At 39.4% G+C, this 20,374-nt stretch overlaps 1 protein-coding gene across 1 annotated transcript in view; it reads left to right on the top strand.

Annotated features, from left to right (window-relative positions):
* LOC126251950 (meiosis-specific with OB domain-containing protein) overlaps window positions 1-20,374 on the top strand; it is a 282,267-nt gene that overhangs the window by 246,568 nt on the left and 15,325 nt on the right. The window contains exons 8-9 of the mRNA XM_049952714.1: window positions 12,439-12,604; window positions 19,708-19,891. Coding sequence (XP_049808671.1) covers window positions 12,439-12,604; window positions 19,708-19,891 — 350 coding nt within the window. The remainder of the gene's footprint in view (window positions 1-12,438; window positions 12,605-19,707; window positions 19,892-20,374) is intronic.

Raw genomic sequence — 20,374 nt, forward strand, 5'->3', positions numbered from 1 at the left:
GTGTTTTTTATTGTCTCTATCAACATACCAACACTTTCTTGTTTGGTCAGTTACAGCATCTTTGTTTTCATATATATATTTATTTATTTTCCCAGATGAAAAATGTATGAAAGCATTGAATTGCACATTGCCCACATTTATAGATTATTTTCTTTGTCAATGAAAATATTTTCTAGTTTCTTCTCTTTTAAATCCTCAAATGAATTGATTACTGCATGGCATCGAATAACTAGTTAACTGCATTTCGTCTTGCTTCCATCCTGCCAACATGCACAAGAACGCACACAGACAGTCAATTTTGAGGTGCAAAGAAGATTTCCAATATCTTGCTATTCCAATGAAATAAGCTTTAGTTGAAAATTATTAATGTTAAGTATTTTATTCCTCACATGCTGTATCCTGCATGAGCGAAACTAATATCACCAGCTTTGATATCCCTACATTGTTATTATATGACACCACCCTTACCTGTCTCCTTCTACACCGGAAAGGTTACAAAATGAGGAATTCTGGTTTAATGTAATTTATTGACTTTAATACATATAGCCTAAAAGTTGAAGTTCGAAAGTATCAGGAGATAACACAGCATAAATCCAAAAGCGTGGGCACCTTCCATGTGAGAGCCTGTATAAGACAAGCACATCAAGCATTTTACTACACAACTGCCTCTAGCACAGCTAAGAATTGGCAACATTGCTGAAAATATTTGGCAATCCTGTGGGAGTGCACATACTTCCACCTTTGTCACTAAGAAGCCCTACTAAATTCACTTGACATCCACCTGACACCTCAATGACTTATGCTGTATAATCTTCATGTAAGATGATACTTTGAAGAAGATAATTTCATTTTTGGATTCCAGGTTTTCTGTACTTTGCGTAAGTAACAAATGTTTTTGTTTATCGGCACATTGTCAGGGTACGGACCAATCTTGCGATATGATAGGGCTGCTGCTAGTAACGTGTTTTGTTAGCTCATGGTTCTGTATATGTGTTATGATGTGACAGCAATGTGTGTTGCAAGTTCTAGTAGCAGTTGGTACCAAAGCACTGAAAGTTCTTTTTACTTCATGGAGCTGAAAATTGCTAGAAGAAATTCTTTAATGAAATCTAAAGAAAACCTTTACACATTAAGTCTTCTCACATTCCTGACTCATTATGCTGTTTTAATTACCTTATATATCTGACGATTATCAAGCTGCAGTATTATACAAATGTCTCTAAAGAGAATTGAATCACCTGTCAACAATACAAATTTGAAGTTTGACCATCAGGTAGAATCCACATGTCAGGAGAATAGGTATGAAGCGAACATACTGATTAACATACTTATCTGTGCTTGATTTCTGTAACAGCAATTACGCACTCCCCGCAGATATTTGCTGATACTGGCATTAGCAACTTCCTTCCCCTCAGAGTAGCTTTGAATATGGATAGTTTTGTTGGTTTAAATTTAATTGCATATCTCAAAAATCACTTTCTATTAGCATTAAGTTCTCCATGAATCCATACATGGTCCTCAAAATGTGCAGTGTGCCTCCTCGCTGTATATCATGCATTGAAAAGTATTCACACAGTTTATTACAAGCATTTACCATATGGAATTAAACAACAACAATGAAACTCCCTGCACCACCATTACTTATTGTGGCTTGACATTAACACATGAATTTCTGACGAAATAATTGAATGAAGAACCACCTATAAAAGGAAAAGAAATGAGATATAAAGCATTAATAATACCACTAAACAGCATAGTGAAGTATTTTAATCCAATCACAAACTATAGAGACAGTTTTGTGCCGTATTAGTGTAATAGAAAAGTCATCGTTTTAAAAACAGTCATATGCCTTCTTTGCTGTCGAGCATGAAATGCAAATTGTGGATATTGTAGGAGCACTACTCGACAGCATTAAAGCATTTTATACCACCCAAAGCAATTAGCGGTAGCAGGCGCCTTCAACAAGGGAGCACAGCATCAGCACGGCAGCCACTGCTGGGAACTAGTAAATGGACCCGGATACTGTGGCATGTGTGGTGTTCAGAGATACACAGTCTGCCAAACAATCAGTGAAATTCATTTCAATCATGATTTCAACATTCAGATGAAAGGCGCTATCATGAGATTTCACTTTTGGACGTGATGTGTTTTATCGTTAGACCAAGGCCACAGGTGGAACAAACTCACCTGAACTGGTAGCAAGACTTCCTTCAGGAAGTGCCGCAGTGTACAGTGTTGCCAGATAGTGCAGATAGTTGGACTTAGAATATTTATCAGTGTGGCCAGGTTATTTGTCCCAACGCGATTGGCACAGATTTAGGCTCTGCGGCAGCCAGCCAGGTTTTATGTCAAGGATTGTTCATATTTATTTACTGTTTTGACAATTATTTTCCAAAATTTTAACCACAGTTTGTCTACATGCCCAAGCCCTGAGAAAAAGGTTTTGAGTTCTTCCTTCAGAGATGACACTACTACTGCCTCTTTATTTACTTCATTGAAATGGAAATCTTTTTGCTTGTTTTAGTTCATCTTCTTGACTTGCTAATCATTGTTGCTACAACTTCCTAATGACCACTGATGCCAGTTGCAATGTGAACATCCTCCAATAGTCAGATGTATTTGTTGCCATTAGATCTAATATATATTCATCATTGGTAAGCTTTCAAACTATCTGCTCTAAGCAATTTTCAGTGGAATGATTTAGTTAATTTCACAGGAAGTCTTATCACAACAATACTCCATTCATCTCAATTGGTTGTTCGATGATAAAGTCTCTTAAAATAATCAGAGAATGATTAGTAAATAAATAATACATACTATTGAGTTATATCTTGTGGGAGAGACTGGTGGTTAGTAGAATGGCCAAGTTATAAATTACGCCCACAACTGATACTGAGTCTTGCCCAAATAATCTCATATGCAGATTCAATTTCATCTCAGAGTATCTGAATTTTTTGTATCTGCTGTGACAAATACATTACTTCCATTCCCATTAGCCTATCCTTCCAATAGTTTGATGTAATGCAAAACTCTCACTTCTGTCAATTTCAGGTTTTAGTCTGCTTTCTGTATCTTGCATTGTGTGGAGCTTCCACTGCTATTTAGAAGCACATCAAACTATGGAATTTTGTTGTAAATGCTGCAGCAGTTGATCATTAGGATTAAAATAGTATTATCTGTGAGGGGCATTTCTTTGTGTCTTTATACTAATACTCTGGAGTGTTCTTCAGCTATTGTTATCTGAACTGAATGCAGAGTTACATTAGGTAACACTTTTGTGTGCTCATCATACACAGTCAGCCAAGTGAGTAACAACCTCTGATATTTAGTTCACACCTGACCCATTTCGAGGGACACTAAAGTACCCAAACCCATGGCACAGGTCAAGAAAGTCACAGCCTAGCTTGTCACAGAACCTTTGATGTCTTTTGTGCATGCCTTCCACTCAACTCAGAATGAGGGGGCATGATCAGTTTTGTTGATGATGCTGCAGACTGTGGGCTCCATTGAAATACTGTAAGCAAAGCTAGTCATCTTTGCCAGTCACAGTACGATCTCGGAGCTCAGATGACAGGCAACATTTGTCTCAACATACGCCACAATCCTCTGGGGTGTTGCACCCTGCTCTCTCAGTGGTTGTCAGAACAGCTACTTCACTATGTTTAATGTGGCCCACAGACACTGAAAGTTCAACACAAGATTATTCTTTTTATTCCTTGCTGTCATTCCCATAAGGGGTACCACTATTAGCTGTATGTTTCAATTTCCAACAATTAACAGATTCTTACTTTTTTGCATTTGCTGCCTCGTGACTCAGGATGCAGCAGGCTGCCCTACAGCTGAAGTGTGTTGCATTGGTTTAGTTACCATTTCCATTGGAGACAGCACCTCAGACCTATTAGTAATTGGGATGAGTGTAGTACCTGGAGCTCTCCTTTGTCCCTGTCTCCCTGTACTGGACCCTCCTATCATTGACTCACCATTCACTGTTTACTTGTTGGGCAGAGGTAGATCCTTTGCTCCATGGAATGAAGGCAGTGTACACAAGAGAGGATGGTGCTTGGAGCAGAGATAGGTCATCTAATCTGTGGAATGGAGACAGTATCCACAGGAGAGAATAGTGCTTGACATACCTTTGGTATGTGACTCTTGGTAGTTAAGCTATTACATCTACTTTCAGCAGTGTCTAATCACATGACAGCAATCTAGGCAGTTTCCAGCTGTGTAGAGTAAGTAACTATTTCCATGCCTGAGAATAGCATTCATAGTGAGGCTGCATTCTGTCTAGTGCAGTGTGACATTGAACAGTAAACAATTAGGGCCTAACTTGAAAATTAAGCTCATAGATTCCACAAACACAATATTATGCCATGGCTGTCAACTTTGTTTGAGCTGTATTTACATAATGATTGCGAGATACTGGACTCTTCCTTAGAGCAAACTGGTCATTGAGTCGGAAAATGTGGAATATATTGCACTAATGGTGTAAATACCTACTGAGATTGCAGGAAAATTATTTTCCAAGAAAGATACTGCTGTCAAAATAAACAGAATACACAACTGTAGCTCACAAGCCTCAATTTACTTTGAAATATGTTGTATACAGAAATCGTGAACTACCAAAGATCCTCCAAAATATCTTTAATTATGTAGATATGCACTGAAATTAAGAGGAACAACTGTATAAATGAGGACCCTATTGCAAAAATTTGGAGACTAACACGATCCTACTCACACACAAAGGGGGAAAAAACCAGGATGTTGGCTTACACACAAAAATAAATATACAAAATGCACAGATTTTGTTCTTGGATGATTTTGTGACAACTTCTACACTAGAATGCCAAAGATGAATGCTGCTATACTGTAGGAGAATCTCTGGTTGAAATGGTCAGAAATAACAGCTGGAAACATCAGTGACAATAAAAGTTTATGTTAGTATTGGGGACTTGCCTAATGATTATGACAACAACTTGGAAAAAGTAAGAAATCTGCATTCGAGTCCTAGTATGGCACAAATTTACAGTTTCACTACATATTCATTACATTGTTAGTTTGGCACATCTGAACAGTTTGCAGTGTTATCATTTAATTCACTTCATATACCTCCATTTTGGCAGGTTAAGCCATGTCCTCCACTGACTCCAATGCCCCACTTGCTCTTATTCCCATTCACACAGTGGAAAAACCTCTGATACTAGTGTCAGTCCAGACAGTCATTCCCAGATAATTGTAGAGTTGTTACTCTTCAGGTGATTTATTGCTAATCATTTAATCAAATATTAATGGATCTTATCACTATTTATGTGCAATATATTACGTTTATTTATGTTGAGGGTCAACTGTCAGTTCCTGCCCCAAGCACAACTTTAGTACGTTGTCCCATTTTTATTTATTTATTTATTTATTTATTTATTTATTTTTTTTTTTTTTTTTTTTTTTTTTTTTTTTTTTTTTTTTTTTTTTTGCTACAATTTTCTAACATTAGAACTTTCCTATATATGCAGTAGCATCAACCACAAATAGCCTCATGGAACTTCCATCACATCACTTACTTATATCGTGAGCAACAATGGCACTACAACAAACTTTCGATATTGCCAAATTTATTTTTACATTTCATGATTGTACTGTGTTAAGAACAGTACTTTATAGCTGTCTAATTAAAATCTCCATCTAGTACAATGTAATGGTCAGGAAATTTACATGTGATATTCTCCAGGATTTTTCTTAGGAATTCTGCCTTTATAGTTTGCTGAAAAACTGATATTAGTCTTGACCTCTGTATTTATTAATTTTGTAGTTCCTTATGCACTTTGGTCTTATGCCATTCTCAAAGACTCTACAAGGGAAATACATGAAAGGTATCAGTAAAAATTCATTGGTACAGTTTCATAAAACGTACTTTGTACAAACAGAAGAAGCAAGCACTCAGTAAAAAAACATTAATTATATTTTTTTTTTAATTATAATTGATAAAGTACAGGAAATGCACATCTCAAAAATGGAGATAGAACTCACAAAATAATCTATAACATATTATTAGGTAAAAACAAAACTGGATCTGTCTTAACATGGACACAAAATATCTGGTCCACATTATTTGGTGACATCTTAGTGCAGACTGACTTGCTGCACAAATCAAAGTATTCGATGAAGAAGCTGCCAGATGGCAGCACTATAGGATGTTAATGAAAATTTTGTATTTTGAAATACATAATTATTGAAACAAATGACTGACATGTAGTTTCAAATGCCAAACAACATTGTATTATAGCTATTACATCACCCAGTTTATTATCTAACAAATATCCATCTACTGTAAGGGGACTGGCAAAAATTGTCACCGCAAGATGGTGTCAGTGTATAAAAATGTAATTAAAATAAGTGAAAATCTTTCCATTCAGTGAAATCAATATATTACAATAAACGCTTAACACAAGGCTGATTCTCGGAAAAAAACAAATTTTACAACCACAGTATACTATAATGAGTACACAAGACAAAAATATAACACATAGTACATAGGGGTAATATACTATAAAACTACTACTGGCAACACAATTATAAATGATAAATCACTATTGGTACACATTTGGGACAGACCCAAGTCCATACATATTAATGATTAAATATCTAAGTTAACAATAATATATTAAAAAAGATGCTGTGACTTACCAAACGGGAAAGCGCTGGTAGATAGACACAATAAAAAACACACATACAAATATCAGGCTTTCGCAACCCATGGTTGCTTCATCAGGAAAGAGGGAAGGAGAGGGAAAGACAAAAGGATGTGAGTTTTAAGGGAGAGGGTAAGGAGTCATCCCAATCCCAAGAGCAGAAAGACTTACCTTAGGGAGAAAAAGGGACAGGTATACACTCGCGCACACACACGCACATATCCATCCGCACATATACAGACACAAGCAGACATATGTAAAAGCCAACAATAAAACGTTCTTTTGTATGACCTGCAAAAATGGTTTCAAAAGCTGCAGATAGGTAACTGAATATTTGTGCAGGTACATAGAATCCTTCTAGACAGAACAGAAGAACAGTTTGTTGTTTTTGTGGTCATCAGTCCTGAGACTGGTTTGATGCAGCTCTCCATGCTACTCTATCCTGTGCAAGCTTCTTCATCTCCCAGTACCTACTGCAGCCTACATCCTTCTGAATCTGCTTAGTGTATTCATCTCTTGGTCTCCCTCTACGATTTTTACCCTCCACCCTGTCCTCCCGTACTAAATTGGTGATCCCTTGATGCCTCAGTACATGTCCTACCAACTGATCCCTTCCTCTTGTCAAGTTGTGCCACAAACTCATCTTCTCCCCAATTCTGTTCAATACCTCCTCATTAGTTATGTGATCTACCCATCTAATCTTCAGCATTCTTCTGTAGCACCACATTTTGAAAGCTTCTATTCTCTTCTTGTCTAAACTATTTATCGTCCATGTTTCACTTCCATACATGGCTACACTCCATACAAATACTTTCAGAAACGACTTCCTGACACTTAAATCAATATTCGATGTTAACAAATTTCTCTTCTTCAGAAACGCTTTCCTTGCCATTGTCAGTCTACATTTTACAAGAACCAAATTTGTATATTGCAGCCATATGTATAGTTGCACCAGTATTCTGACACGTACATGTAGGAGGTAAATAGTGACATACATTTAGAGGCTGAGCATTCCATATTCTGCTGAGTAGCGCAAGGGAATATAGTCGGCGAATTGAGCATTTGAATTACCAAGAGCATTACCAGGGGGCTATATCTTGATGTTGGCACTGTTGACAAACTCGTACAGTATTTTACACAGTGTTATATTGTTGGATGATAACAAGGTTTGGAGGCTGCTTGGGAACTGATGACCAAGAGCTCAAAGATTACTTGCAAGTATGTTTATGTGATAAGTGTTCCAAGGACATAGTAGAAATGTTTGGTTTGGATCTTCTTCCTCTCTGCAAATACATAGAGGGGTGGCACTTAGGTTGAGCCGATAGAGGTGTCCGTTGAACTTCCAATTATTAAATTTCAGCCATGCTGTAACTGTTGTGAGGCCCCTTGATGTTTGTGCCTTATTATACCATGGCACTCTTGAAATCATGGGATGAATTAGTGCGTAACGACTGCCTCTGATTTTAGATCTCCACGATTATTCCTCTCCCCAGTCAATGGACAACCACTTGCTGAGCATGGGTATTGTATGTGTGAGAGGGAGTTTATCATGTTTAATAGCTCCATGCAGAGATACCTGCTTTCCCAGACACCTGCTTGTTAATTTCCACAGATTCCAGTCAGGCCCTCCATCCATATCAAGATGATGTGACTGTTCCTTTGCACCCGAAACACAATATCAACAATTGCTGCAACTATGGGGTTGGCACAACTATTATGATGGTTGATCAGTTGCAGGGCTGATACATTATCAGAGATGATGACTACTGTGCCTGCTTTGGTTGTCTGTGTGAACAGTAGGGCTTCCAAAATAGCAATCAGCTCAGCTGTCATAATAATGGAGTGTTGATCCAGCTTGTGGAGGCCTTGTCCTTTGCTTCAGGGTACTCAGTAAACACTACCAGCACCGTTACTAGACTTGGACCCATCTGTATACACCACAAACGCATCATGATACTGAGACAGAAATTCCATAGCTATTACATTAGTTTCTTCCTGATTTTGAAAAGTTAAATTTGTTCTGGTATCGACCCGCAGAGTAGATGTTTCATGTTGTCTGTTGTAGTGCATGAGAAAACTTTTCCACACCTAGTGCCTTAATGCCTGTATCTCCATGTATTCAGTGGATACAGGTTGGGGTTGCTTATTTATCCAATATCTTCTTCATTCACAGTAGAATGTGTTTTTTGTCAAGGGGCTCATATTTGACAAAATAAAGTCATGAGAGAAATTTCTTGCAGGAGGAGTATTCATTGCAGCTTTAATGGTGGGTCATTCGCTTCAACCAGTAATACGTTGGTTAGAGTTGACACAAATGCCCGTGTAACTATACGCAAGGCTTTGTACTGCATAGTGTCAAGTCTTTGAGCATGTTGTCTGATGCTGGTCCACAGCACAGGTGTCAAAGAGTGTCCTATGGACCAGTATAAATTCATTGCTGTCTGCCAATCAGAGCCCAACCATACTATAGTCATGGCTCCAATGAGACTGCAGGCTTTTTCACATCTGGTAATGGTGTGTTGGATATGAGAAGCCCATCTTAATTTATCATCAATAATCATCCGAAGAGAGTGAGTTGTTTTCCACACAACTGGACAAATATGTTGTCACAGTTGCATTGTTTGGGTAAGTGGAATCCTACAACAAGTAAAGACCATAAGCTAGGCTTGCTGTCAGATATTTTGAAGCCATTTTCTGTACACCACTCATGCAGATGTATGAGATGAGCCTGCATTTTCAGATGACAGGTCTGAAGAGTACTGTCTTCAGACTATACACATAAGTTGTCTGCATATTGTAATATTTGGATGTCACTGGCAAAGAGGTCATGAAGGTCTGCAATGTAGAGAGTGAATAATAAGGGAGCCAAGACTGATCCCAGTGGGAGTCCTCTGCTAGTTTCTCTGGGTCCTAGTGTAGTTCCATATTGCAAATTAATTTTTTCTCAGGAAACTTACAATGTTACACATGGTGCTTTTGGAATCTGGAGTTTCTTCAGTTTTTTCCCCTAAAATTGACAGGGTAACATAATCATATGCTAGTCAAGTCTATAAGTGCAACTATCATATAATTATTCCAAGAGAAATTTAGGTGTCTGTCAACAGCTAACCATAAAAGGATTTCAGTCATCCATTTTCCTTGTTTTTAAGTAATATTTTCTTTTTTTCACTCCACCATTCTAAGTGCTGTTTAATAATCCTTTCCATTACCTTCACCAAACACAGTAGAAGGTGACAGGCTGATACAACTCCAGTTTATCACATATTTTACCCGAGTTTTGGATGGGGGCACCATGACAAGTTTTCAACGAGTCAAATTTTGATCTTTTTGTGCCCATACACTATTGTAAATTTTGAGCATCAGGAGTTTAACTTTGCATGGGATTAGTCATTGCATTTTCCCTTGGGAGACTGCAGTGGTTTACGTACTCTTTTCTCTGTTTTTGATACATAACTCATAAATAAGCCAACTAAGAGGTTCCTCTAATCTAAAAACAACCATGTACACTCATAATGTACCCTGCTACCAAAGTAGTTTCTTTTTGTGTGTAGTAAACTCTTGACACATTGAAGGAAGCCCCATAATTCTTTTCTTGAAAATGGAGGCCAAGAAACCTCTGACCTGTGTGCAAGGTAAGCTATCTTTCTCAATTCAGTCAGGTGATCAAAGTAATGAATGATGGCCTCAGTCCAGCCAGTGAGTGACATTCATGCTAATATGAAATACAAGTTTCAACAAGTTGCACCTGTTGTGTTCAACAACTCATTTAAATCTCGGAAGAGGCCTCCTGGCAAACATATTGATGGCTTTTGGGTTTTTTTTCATGACTTGCCTGGTATTTTCATAGGGGCATCAACATTCAATTAATGCTGTAGCACAGAAACCCAGCACACACAATCTTTGCATTTGTCTTGACTGTGCAGCAAAATTAGCCATTGGTGCAAAAAACTAGGCATCCCATACTAGCTCAGATGCAGTATTACAATGGATAATACCATATATTGGCCGTTAAGGCATAAGGGAACAGCTGTGTGGCCAGTATACATATCTGTCTTGAGCCCAGTGGTTTGTGAACTCAGCACTGTTCACCATTCACCATTGGATGAGGACAGACTGGCCAAATCATATACATTGGAAGGTGATGCAGTATCAGCATTTCCCAAGACAAGTGAGGTACTACAGCTACAGTACTGAAATGTGGTCTATCAGGAATGAAAACCATGGAATTGCAATGAATCCTGGTGTCTTTTATGTGACGGTAATGGTAATAAAATACATAGTATAAGCACTGGCAGTAACACCACTATAGTGCACACACACACCTCTAAAATGTCGTTAGTGGTCTTCTTTTCTCTTTTTATGAAGATGCGTCTGTTCTGCCAGAGCTGTATCTTCATTATAACAGAGCAGTTTTTGGGAGTGGGAATCCTTCTGTGCTCTCTTGATGGATGGGGTGTTGATACCTACCAGTGATATGTCCAATCTGCTAAGAGTTTATGCGCTAGTAGAATTTCAATATTTTATTTCATTTCTAAAGTTGGTAGGGAACAAGAGGCCAATTTAGACAAAGTCCCAGTTATCTGGAAAAGTTTAATGTAACTTAAGTACAGAAGGCACTACAGAGTTACCAGTAATCTATTTAATAGATTTTTCATGTGAACGGATATCGGTCTCATGGTCAAGAAGTTTACATTGATTTCTTTTTATAGAGACATGTACCATCCATGCAGTCCATGACGTTAAACCAAGATCTCTGCTCTCCAAGACACTATGTCCTGCCAACTGTGCTGAATTGCCCAGGATTTACAATATTGTAGGATGGTAGAATTGAAAAGTAAGCAGCTCATGAACCCTGGGTGTTACAGACCTATAGCCAGCTATATCTGTCAAATTCTATGGGGTGCATACCATTCAGGGTGACCAAGGGCCACATACAGGTTTGAGATGAAAATTCTCCTTCCCTGCTCCCTCTAAAACAAAGACACATGGAAGAGACACAGTCAGAAAATATAGCCTGATACACAGCATTAACCTTTCAGAGATGTTTGAGGCAACATTCTATTTGTAATAGCTCACCCATTCATATGACTTTAAAACTGGAGTTGAAAACAAGAGTTATTTTTTTTCCTTTTCTACTTCTTCCACACTTTTCATACCAACCAAATGTATGTTGCTGTACTGTATCATTCCATTCCCCCTCCCACTTCTCACCTGTTCTCAAGATACCAATTATCCTAACTATAATTTACTTTTCACATCACACCATCCACAGAACTTAACTAGATTGCTTTCTATTCATTTTTATCTGCATGTAGCCAGAACCATTGTCTTCCATTTGACACTTCTGAATTCATTTGTATTCAGTGATGTGCGTCTCTGACACAAATACATAACAAGTGTTCCACTTAAGACATACTTTTTCATTATTTTTTATGTGCATCATCTTTGTAATAAAGACCTTAAACATTTCAAAAGAGCTGCTCTTACAGTACATTTTTTCCTTTGGTGTAATTGTCACTGATGTACCTTACAGCCTACTTATCTTTACAATGTTTGGTGTGGTGTAGATAATAAATTAATGTTACAATTAGTGTTCAAGGCTTCATTGAGACATAAATAATTTATAGCATAAACACATAATTAGGCATCATACTTATCAGAACTATACTATTACCTGAAAGAAATTAGTCATTTATTGTGACTGTAATGCACTAGCCTCAAAAATTATAGCAAGCACAATAAATTTTTGCTCTAGCTGGCAGCATCAGGCAAGTAATGACAGTGCAGCAAGTCTTCGATCGTACTTCCATTAACTATGCAGAAGCAGCCAATACAGAAGATAAACAGTTCACTGCTTTAATTTATTGTCTTGTGACTCATCTTGATCTGGATGGCACCTCACGCATTACTGCCACGAGATGGTAAGATTTGTGCAGAAGCATTGGTAGCATGTTAATCCTTATCCAACGTACTGATATGCATTATTTTTGTTATCTACTTTACATGTTCAATATAATACAAAATATTTGAAGGACAAACAAAACAAGTTCAACATGGCAGAATATAAAATATTAAAGTATATATGTTATAGTGTAATGCACTGTCTGAATGTGCTGAGGTTTTTTTTGTTGTATCTATTTGTCTCTTTACTTGGGTGCTACATATTGTGTAGTGTGTATCATAGTGGGTAATGTATACATACATGCATGCATAAATTAGTGACTTATTGTTCAGGAGACTTGTCAATCAATGTAAGTAAAGTAAATTAGATACATACAAAGTGTCAAGAAACACATCATTAAATTTAATTTACAACCATTATTACAAGTTGATAAGATTACTCAACAAAGATAGCCTTATCGCCATTTAAAAATTCCATGATTGAACAATAACATTTTTGCACAAGGATGTCACTTAGTTTTTTTCTTTTCCCCAGAAAACCTAGTTCCACACTGTGATAGTTTTCTGTTTTAATTTATTATAAATTTTCTTCAATCTATGAGATTGAGGGAATATGGAATAGTTGTAGGTAAACAACTAGAATTCACTCAGATACAGATTTATTCACTCTTAGCTTCTACACAGATACAAGTCCGGAGGCTAACTCTCGTTAGCATCCACCATCCTGCCCAAAGCCCTCTCCTCAAAGATAGCACACTTACGCACAGAACAAATATCGATATTTATGGCGCTCTACGCCACATAGCACAGTATGGAGTACGTCCCTGTGAATGGGGAGGGGGGGGGGGTGAGAAGTTAGGAAGGTAATGTACAGTTCTTCTGCATCAGGCGGAAGCAGTCGACTGGTAGGAGACCGGGGAGTGAAACCCGGTACGTCGACGGTGAAGTCAGCAAGCGACGCTGGCGGCTGAAGACGACGTCCCGTCCTGGAGTGGAGGTGTAGCACGTCGTCAGCCGGCAGGCGGAGAATCACCTTGCCAGAAGGCCTAACAAAGGCACGCAAATTGCCACACGCAGCACTTCTGCTCAATTTAAAGCGGTGCACCACACGAGATTCTGCACTTCCTCCCTCAACATTGTCACACGCGAGTACCACACACACCGCATCGCCATCTACGACAACAGATAATTTATGTATGTCATCAGGGTGCACATGTGTTGTGAATTCTTGGATGGCACCTGTACGAGCAATGGTATGGAGGCAGAGAGGTGTGGGAAAGCCATGGCAGGGGGAAGCATCTGCTAAGAGGGGGGTGGCAGGTGCACTGGACTGCGCAGGAGACGACCTCGGGCGATCAGCTGACATACGAGGGAGCACGACCGAAGGCAACGAGGAGCCAGCGTGGATTGAACGGCGTGACAAAGAGCTGTCACACGAAGATGGTAACACAATGGTAGAATCCGAGTGGTTGGCAGTTCAACTGCGAGGGCTGTGAGGAGTGAAGCCCCGAAAAGATTGGCCACTCGAATTAGATGAACACGGAGAAGGAGCAGTGCTCGGCAGAGAAGCACGCTGTGGGGAATCAATACCCGAATGCATGGTATGGGAAGATGGATGGCCGCTCGAAGCAGGAGTGGGAGAAATAGGGGCAGAATCAGGGAGGTTCACCTGAGGCTCAATGAAAGCTGGTTTCACTCGGTTGAGTGAGACCGTGGTTACAGTGTCTCTTATGAGGAGATCCATGTTATTCTCAGAGCGTTTGACGACCTTGTAAGGACCTGTGTAGGGCGACTGAAGCGGGGCTTTGACTGAGTCATCTCTGAGAAACACGTACTCACAAGAGTCTAGCGTGCGCGGTACGTACACACGCGGAGGTGTATGAGCAGCCGGAGGTGGCGGCTGAATTTTGCTGCAGTGCAAGCGCACCTGCTCGAGAAGTGAAGGGAGTTCAGAGGGCTGTGGAAGTGGGGTGGGAGTGACTAATTCTCCAGGCAAAACCAGAGGTTGGCCATACACAAACTCCGCTACGGAACCCTTGAGGTCTTCCTTGAAAGTCGCACGAAGGCCAAGAAGCACGAAGGGCAGTGCCTCTGTCCATAGTGAGTCATGGCAACACAGGGCAGACTTTAAGGTGCGATGCCATCGCTCGACAAGCCCATTGCTTTGGGGGTGGTATGCAGAAGTATGAATTTTGACAATACCACACATTTTACATAAGTCAGAGAAAACTGAAGACTCGAATTGTCGCCCCTGGTCAGTGGTGAGGTAAACAGGTGAGCCAAATCTAGAGATCCACGAATGTAAGAATGCTTGACTTACTGTCTCAGAGGTAATGTTCGGAATATGCACAGCCTCAGCCCACTGAGTCATCCTGTCAATAGCTGTAAACAAGTAACGGAAACCCTCGGAGGGGGGCAAAGGGCCTATGAGGTCGACATGAACATGGTGAAACCGGCCTGGCGGTTGGGCAAAACAGCCAAGCGGTGGAGAAGTGTGCCTGAAAACTTTGTTCTGTTGACACACCATGCATGCCCTTGCCCAAGACTGACAGTCACGGCACATGTCTCTCCAGACAAACCGTTCAGCTACCAGACGGGTGGAAGCTTTGACACCGGGATGTGCTAGTGTGTGTAGTTTGTCAAAGACCTGGCGTTGAAGGGGCTTAGGAATGAATGGCCGCAACGTACCAGTCAATTCATCACACCACACTAAGTCAGATATGCCAGGGAAAGTAGAGCGTACCGGTTGGAGAGAGGAGCTGTGGTCCAAAATTAACTGCGTGGTATCGGGGTCTGCCGATTGCAACCGAGGTAGGTCCGTTAAGTCAATTAAGGTTGTGACAGCACCAACACGCGAGAGAAAATCGGTGACCACATTGTCCGCTCCTCGGATGTAGCGAATGTCATTTGTAAATTGCAAGATGTAATTGATGTGACGAAAGCACAGGATTTTTTATGGCAGGAACCAACGGCTTGTGATCAGTGAGCACATAGAAATCTCGTCCCTCAACATCAGTTCTGAAGTGTCTTATGGCCTCGTAAACTGCAAGTAATTCACTGTCGAATGCTGAGTATTTCTTCTGCGCGTTGTTTAGCTTTTTTGAGAAAAACTGCAGGGGGGTCGTAACATCTTTGTATGTCTGACTCAGTACTGCGCCGATAGCATTGTCACTAGTGTCAGTAGTGATAAACATTGTGGCGTCCGCACGTTGGTGAGCAATAGTGACAGCGGAGGCCAGCAGCTGTTTGAGTTCGTTAAATGCCTTGTCCATGTCTGATGTCCATGGTACCTGGCAGGTGCCAGAAGTTTGTGGGCCAGCGAGAGCATCTGTGAGAGGAGCCTGCACCGCAGAAGCGGCTGGCAAATGTTTTCGGTAATAATTAACTGTTCCAATGAACCTGCGTAATTCCCTATAGGTCTGAGGGCGTAGCATCTCGAGAACAGGATTGATCTTGTCCTGCGGTGGTGTCAGACAGTCCGATGACACAACATAACTTAGGAATGTGACGGATGACTGGTGCAATTGAGTCTTTTTATTGTTCAGTTCAATACCAGCGGTTGCTAAAATATCTGTCACGACTTGAACACGCTCCTCACTCTGTTCCAAAGTAGAAGCAAAAACCAATATGTCGTCCATGTATACGAAACAAAAGTCTAGATGGGATAAAGTTTGATTGATGAAACGCTGCCACGTTTGGGGGCGTTTTTCAACCCAAACAGCATAAATTTGTATTGGAACAGCCCGAAGGGAGTGGTTATGGCAGTCTTTTCAATATCCTCCGGTGCCATATTTATGGCGCTCTACGCTACAAGATGATAAAGTAAAATTTTCTGTTTTTTACTATAACACATATGTTGAAAATTAATTACTTGAAATAACTATGAATTGTTGTTATAAATATAAATACTTCATAAATATAAATACATGGAATAGATAAAATATTTAGATCCCTAAATAGTGGACAATATGATCCCTAGGCTTTATATTACACACATTTTGAATTATAGTTTTCTGTAATTATCTTTTTTGTGCCACTTGCATTCCCCTAAAAGATTATTCCATATCTTATAATAGAGTCAAAGAAGCTGTGATAAACAATTTTTCTAGAGTCCATGTCACATTCATAGGATGGTGGTACCACTGCAAAAGCAGGATTGTTTAAACTTGGTTGCCAAGTAGCATATGTGAAATGGGCCTGATACCTTTTTTGCTATAAATATCCCAGTGAATTATACAAAATCTGCTTCCCTAAGTTCCTGATTTTTTTAGCAGTTTAGAAGCTATTAGATTTTGATTATTTTGTTTTGAATGGTATTACTTGGGTTTTTGACATGTTTAATTTCAGACCACTGAGATCACACAAATGTTCTAAGCTATTTAGAGTATCAACAACTCTTTTGGAAATTTTTCCTGTGGTTTCAGTTTCAGTTTGCAGAAATATCTTGTCTGCAAATAAAAGTGAGTAGGATGTTACATTAAGAGTTAACTCATTTACATCAAATAAGAATAGGACTGGGCCTTAGCAGAATTTGTGGGATTACCTGTGAAATAATGTTCAAGTCTGAGAATCAGTGTTCTATGCCTGATGTTACAACTGCTGTTTTCTTTCTCTATAAATACAATTTGAATTATTTCAAAACACTACCATTAATTCTGCATCTTTCTAGTTTATGGAGCACAGGTTTACACAATCAAAAACCTTCACAGGGCCACAAAACATTCCTGTTATCTTTTGAGACTTGTCAGGAGATATGGAAACTTTCTCAACAAGAAGTTTTGGCTTTATGGAAGGCAACCTAATTTAAGGTGAATGATATTAGATTTTGCTATAAAAGTTTATATCTGTGTTCCAAGATTGCATGAAGACTGGCTGGTTAGTAGTTTCTGACAGCTTTACTATTACATTCTTTACAGCATTCTTCTTCAAATGACTGATTGATTATTATGGTTAGGGGTCATGATTTATACTAGAAACTGTTTTATTTAGTGATGTACAGAATCCTCATTTGTGATGGCATTATGTGGGGCCGATGTGTGCCACTGGTGGTCATGGAAGGCACCATAACGGCTGTATGATACGTGAATGCCATCCTCTGACAGATAGCGCAGCGTATTGGCAAGGCATTCGTCTTCATGGACGACAATCCATGCCCCCATCGTGCACATCTTGTGGATGACTTCCTTCAGGATAACAACATCGCTCGATTAGAGTGGCCAGCATGTTCTCCAGACAGGAACCCTATCAAACATGCTTGGGATAGATTGAAAAGGGCTGTTTATGGATGACGTGACCCACCAACCACTCTGAAGGATCTACACCAAATTGCCATTGAGGAGTGGGACAATCTGGGCCACCACCTCTGAAGGTTTCGCTGTATGGTGGTACAACATGCAATGTGTGGTTTTCATGAGCAATAAAAAGGGAGGAAATGATGTTGATCTCTATTCCGGAACTCTTGGAACCGAGGTGATACAAAACTTTTTTTGATATGTGTATATTACAAATATGATTATTAAGCAGAGCAGTACCTCAGTCATGGTTACAGTACTGGGAGAGAGCAACTAACATAAAACATCACACACACACACACACACACACACACACACACACACATGCGGGCATGCAAACAACGATCGGTAGGAATGTGTGGAGGACAGCAATTGTACAGTCGAGTCCTGTGATACATGGGTACCAGAACCAGTAAGCTGCAGTGCATGATGAAGATGACAGGGAAGTGTATTGGGAGAGAGTGGTAGGTCAGAGGAAGAAGGAGCTGTTAAGTTGAGGGGAGGGGGGACAGTGAATTAGCCGATCCTGAGGACAGGGTGGTCATGAGAGGAAGAACTTATTGCAAGAATAAGTCCTATCTGCATAGATCATGTGATGATTTCCGCAGTATTTGAGCAAGCATTCAAAAACTGTTAAATTCTATAATTACAAACTATTCACTAACTGATGAAAAGTGCTATCAGGTCTGACTGGAAATGTAAAACTGGGTAACAAAGAGAAATTGTGCTATAATTGCCTGAAAGGATAGTGAAAACTAAGTTCAATTTCATTCCCCTTATTTCTGAAACTGTGTGTTGGGAAGGGACTTGATAGCAAATGCAGGCATAAACAAGTGACAATATAGAACAAAATTTTTCTGCATATACTTTTCTTCCTTTAGTAGTTATAGCTAGTTAGACCTAGCAAATTTCACTTATTATGCACCCTGTTGCCACATATAGTGCAGCTAATTTTCTACAGCTCTTCTCAGTTGAGGAACATTATATGTCGCTTCAAGCCAGGCTGTGGTTTTTGAAGATTTCATAAAAGGTGAGTGCTTTTTTTATGAATAGAGAAGCTTAACAATAACCCACACCGCTGAAACACAAAGTAATTAGTTTTACAAACAGCTGGAGATGTTATACAAATTTCCATTGGCATAAAAATATGCTGAGCACAGGGGATGAAGTTTCTTCCTTTCTGTTTTTTCTTCATTTTTATTCCATTATTACAATTAAATGAGGAAACTATCCTGGCTAGACAAAAACTGGGCGGATTATCAAATACCGTAAGCCAAGTTAACAGGAATCTATCATAATCACTGCCTTTTAACATACAAAGGAAACCAGAGTAATAGTATTAGTCTCATATGACAAACTTTTATTGCAGATGCATATGTGTTGCTCTTATAAACTTAACCAAGAATAAACACTGTGTTCAGCATTTAACTTGTTTTATATTGGTGGTATTAAAACTTTTTTCGAATAACAATCGCTAATTACAGCAACAGTACGAGTACAGATTCCCAATGAAAACAGTAATAACAATAATAATATCATCTATGCACTATTTATTGTCACCCATCAGTGCAGTTTGCTTTACTGCATATAAACTGTTTCAAGTAGTATTAAAGTTTTGCAAACCAAAGGAAATTCTTCTTCATTGTTATTTTTCCTGGTACTGGCCATATGTTTTATGTCAGACAAGTATGTTCATTTTTTGGACATATGATATTCTTTCTGTCAAGTGTTGGCACACTTCAGCACTTCAGCACATTCAAATGCCAAATAATATTATAATTTGTGGTACTTCATCGCAAAAGTAACTATATTAATCATGAAATTTAATGTAGTTCAAGATGCCAGCTGCCAATTGATGGGATCTGTATAAATCTGGAGTGTCCTGTGGGATCAGGAGCTGAAATTGCTGCTCCAGACACTATATTTGATGTAAGAATGAGACTTACGGATCACACTGGATCACTGGAAAACTGTCGTTTAATAGGCACCGCTGCTGAAAGAGTCCTCAATTGCACAGTAAGGATAACTATTCAAACTGGTTTTTGTTTCTGATAATAGTTTTTTTTTTGTAAGTTTATGGAAAATACATTTGTCTGAGTTACATAGAAAATTAATTGTGTTTATTATTGTGGAAATCATTTTAAACCTTATTATGTAAATGTTTAAAATTAAAGGAGAACACTCACCGAAATATGCCCTCACATGGTGCCAACTGTACTGATGGTTCCAATGATATTTTGCGGCAGGTGGACTAGTTGTGGTGGAGGTAGTGTTGGGTGGAGTGGGTAGAGGGAGAGGGAGGTGGTAGGCAGGAAGAGGAACGGGGCTGAGTGGCTAGCGGCTCAGATGGAAGCAGCCAGTTTGGTGGCTAGGAAAGCAGGATGGAGTGATGGCAGGTATAGGGGCTGGCATGACTATAGCGGCCAATGGGAAGTGGCACATGCTAAAGGCAACTTGGGGATGTGAACTGGTAGGGAGTGACAGGATGGAGGAAGGGGA

The sequence above is a fragment of the Schistocerca nitens genome, chromosome 4, assembly GCF_023898315.1.
Source record: "Schistocerca nitens isolate TAMUIC-IGC-003100 chromosome 4, iqSchNite1.1, whole genome shotgun sequence".
Taxonomy (NCBI): domain Eukaryota; kingdom Metazoa; phylum Arthropoda; class Insecta; order Orthoptera; family Acrididae; genus Schistocerca; species Schistocerca nitens.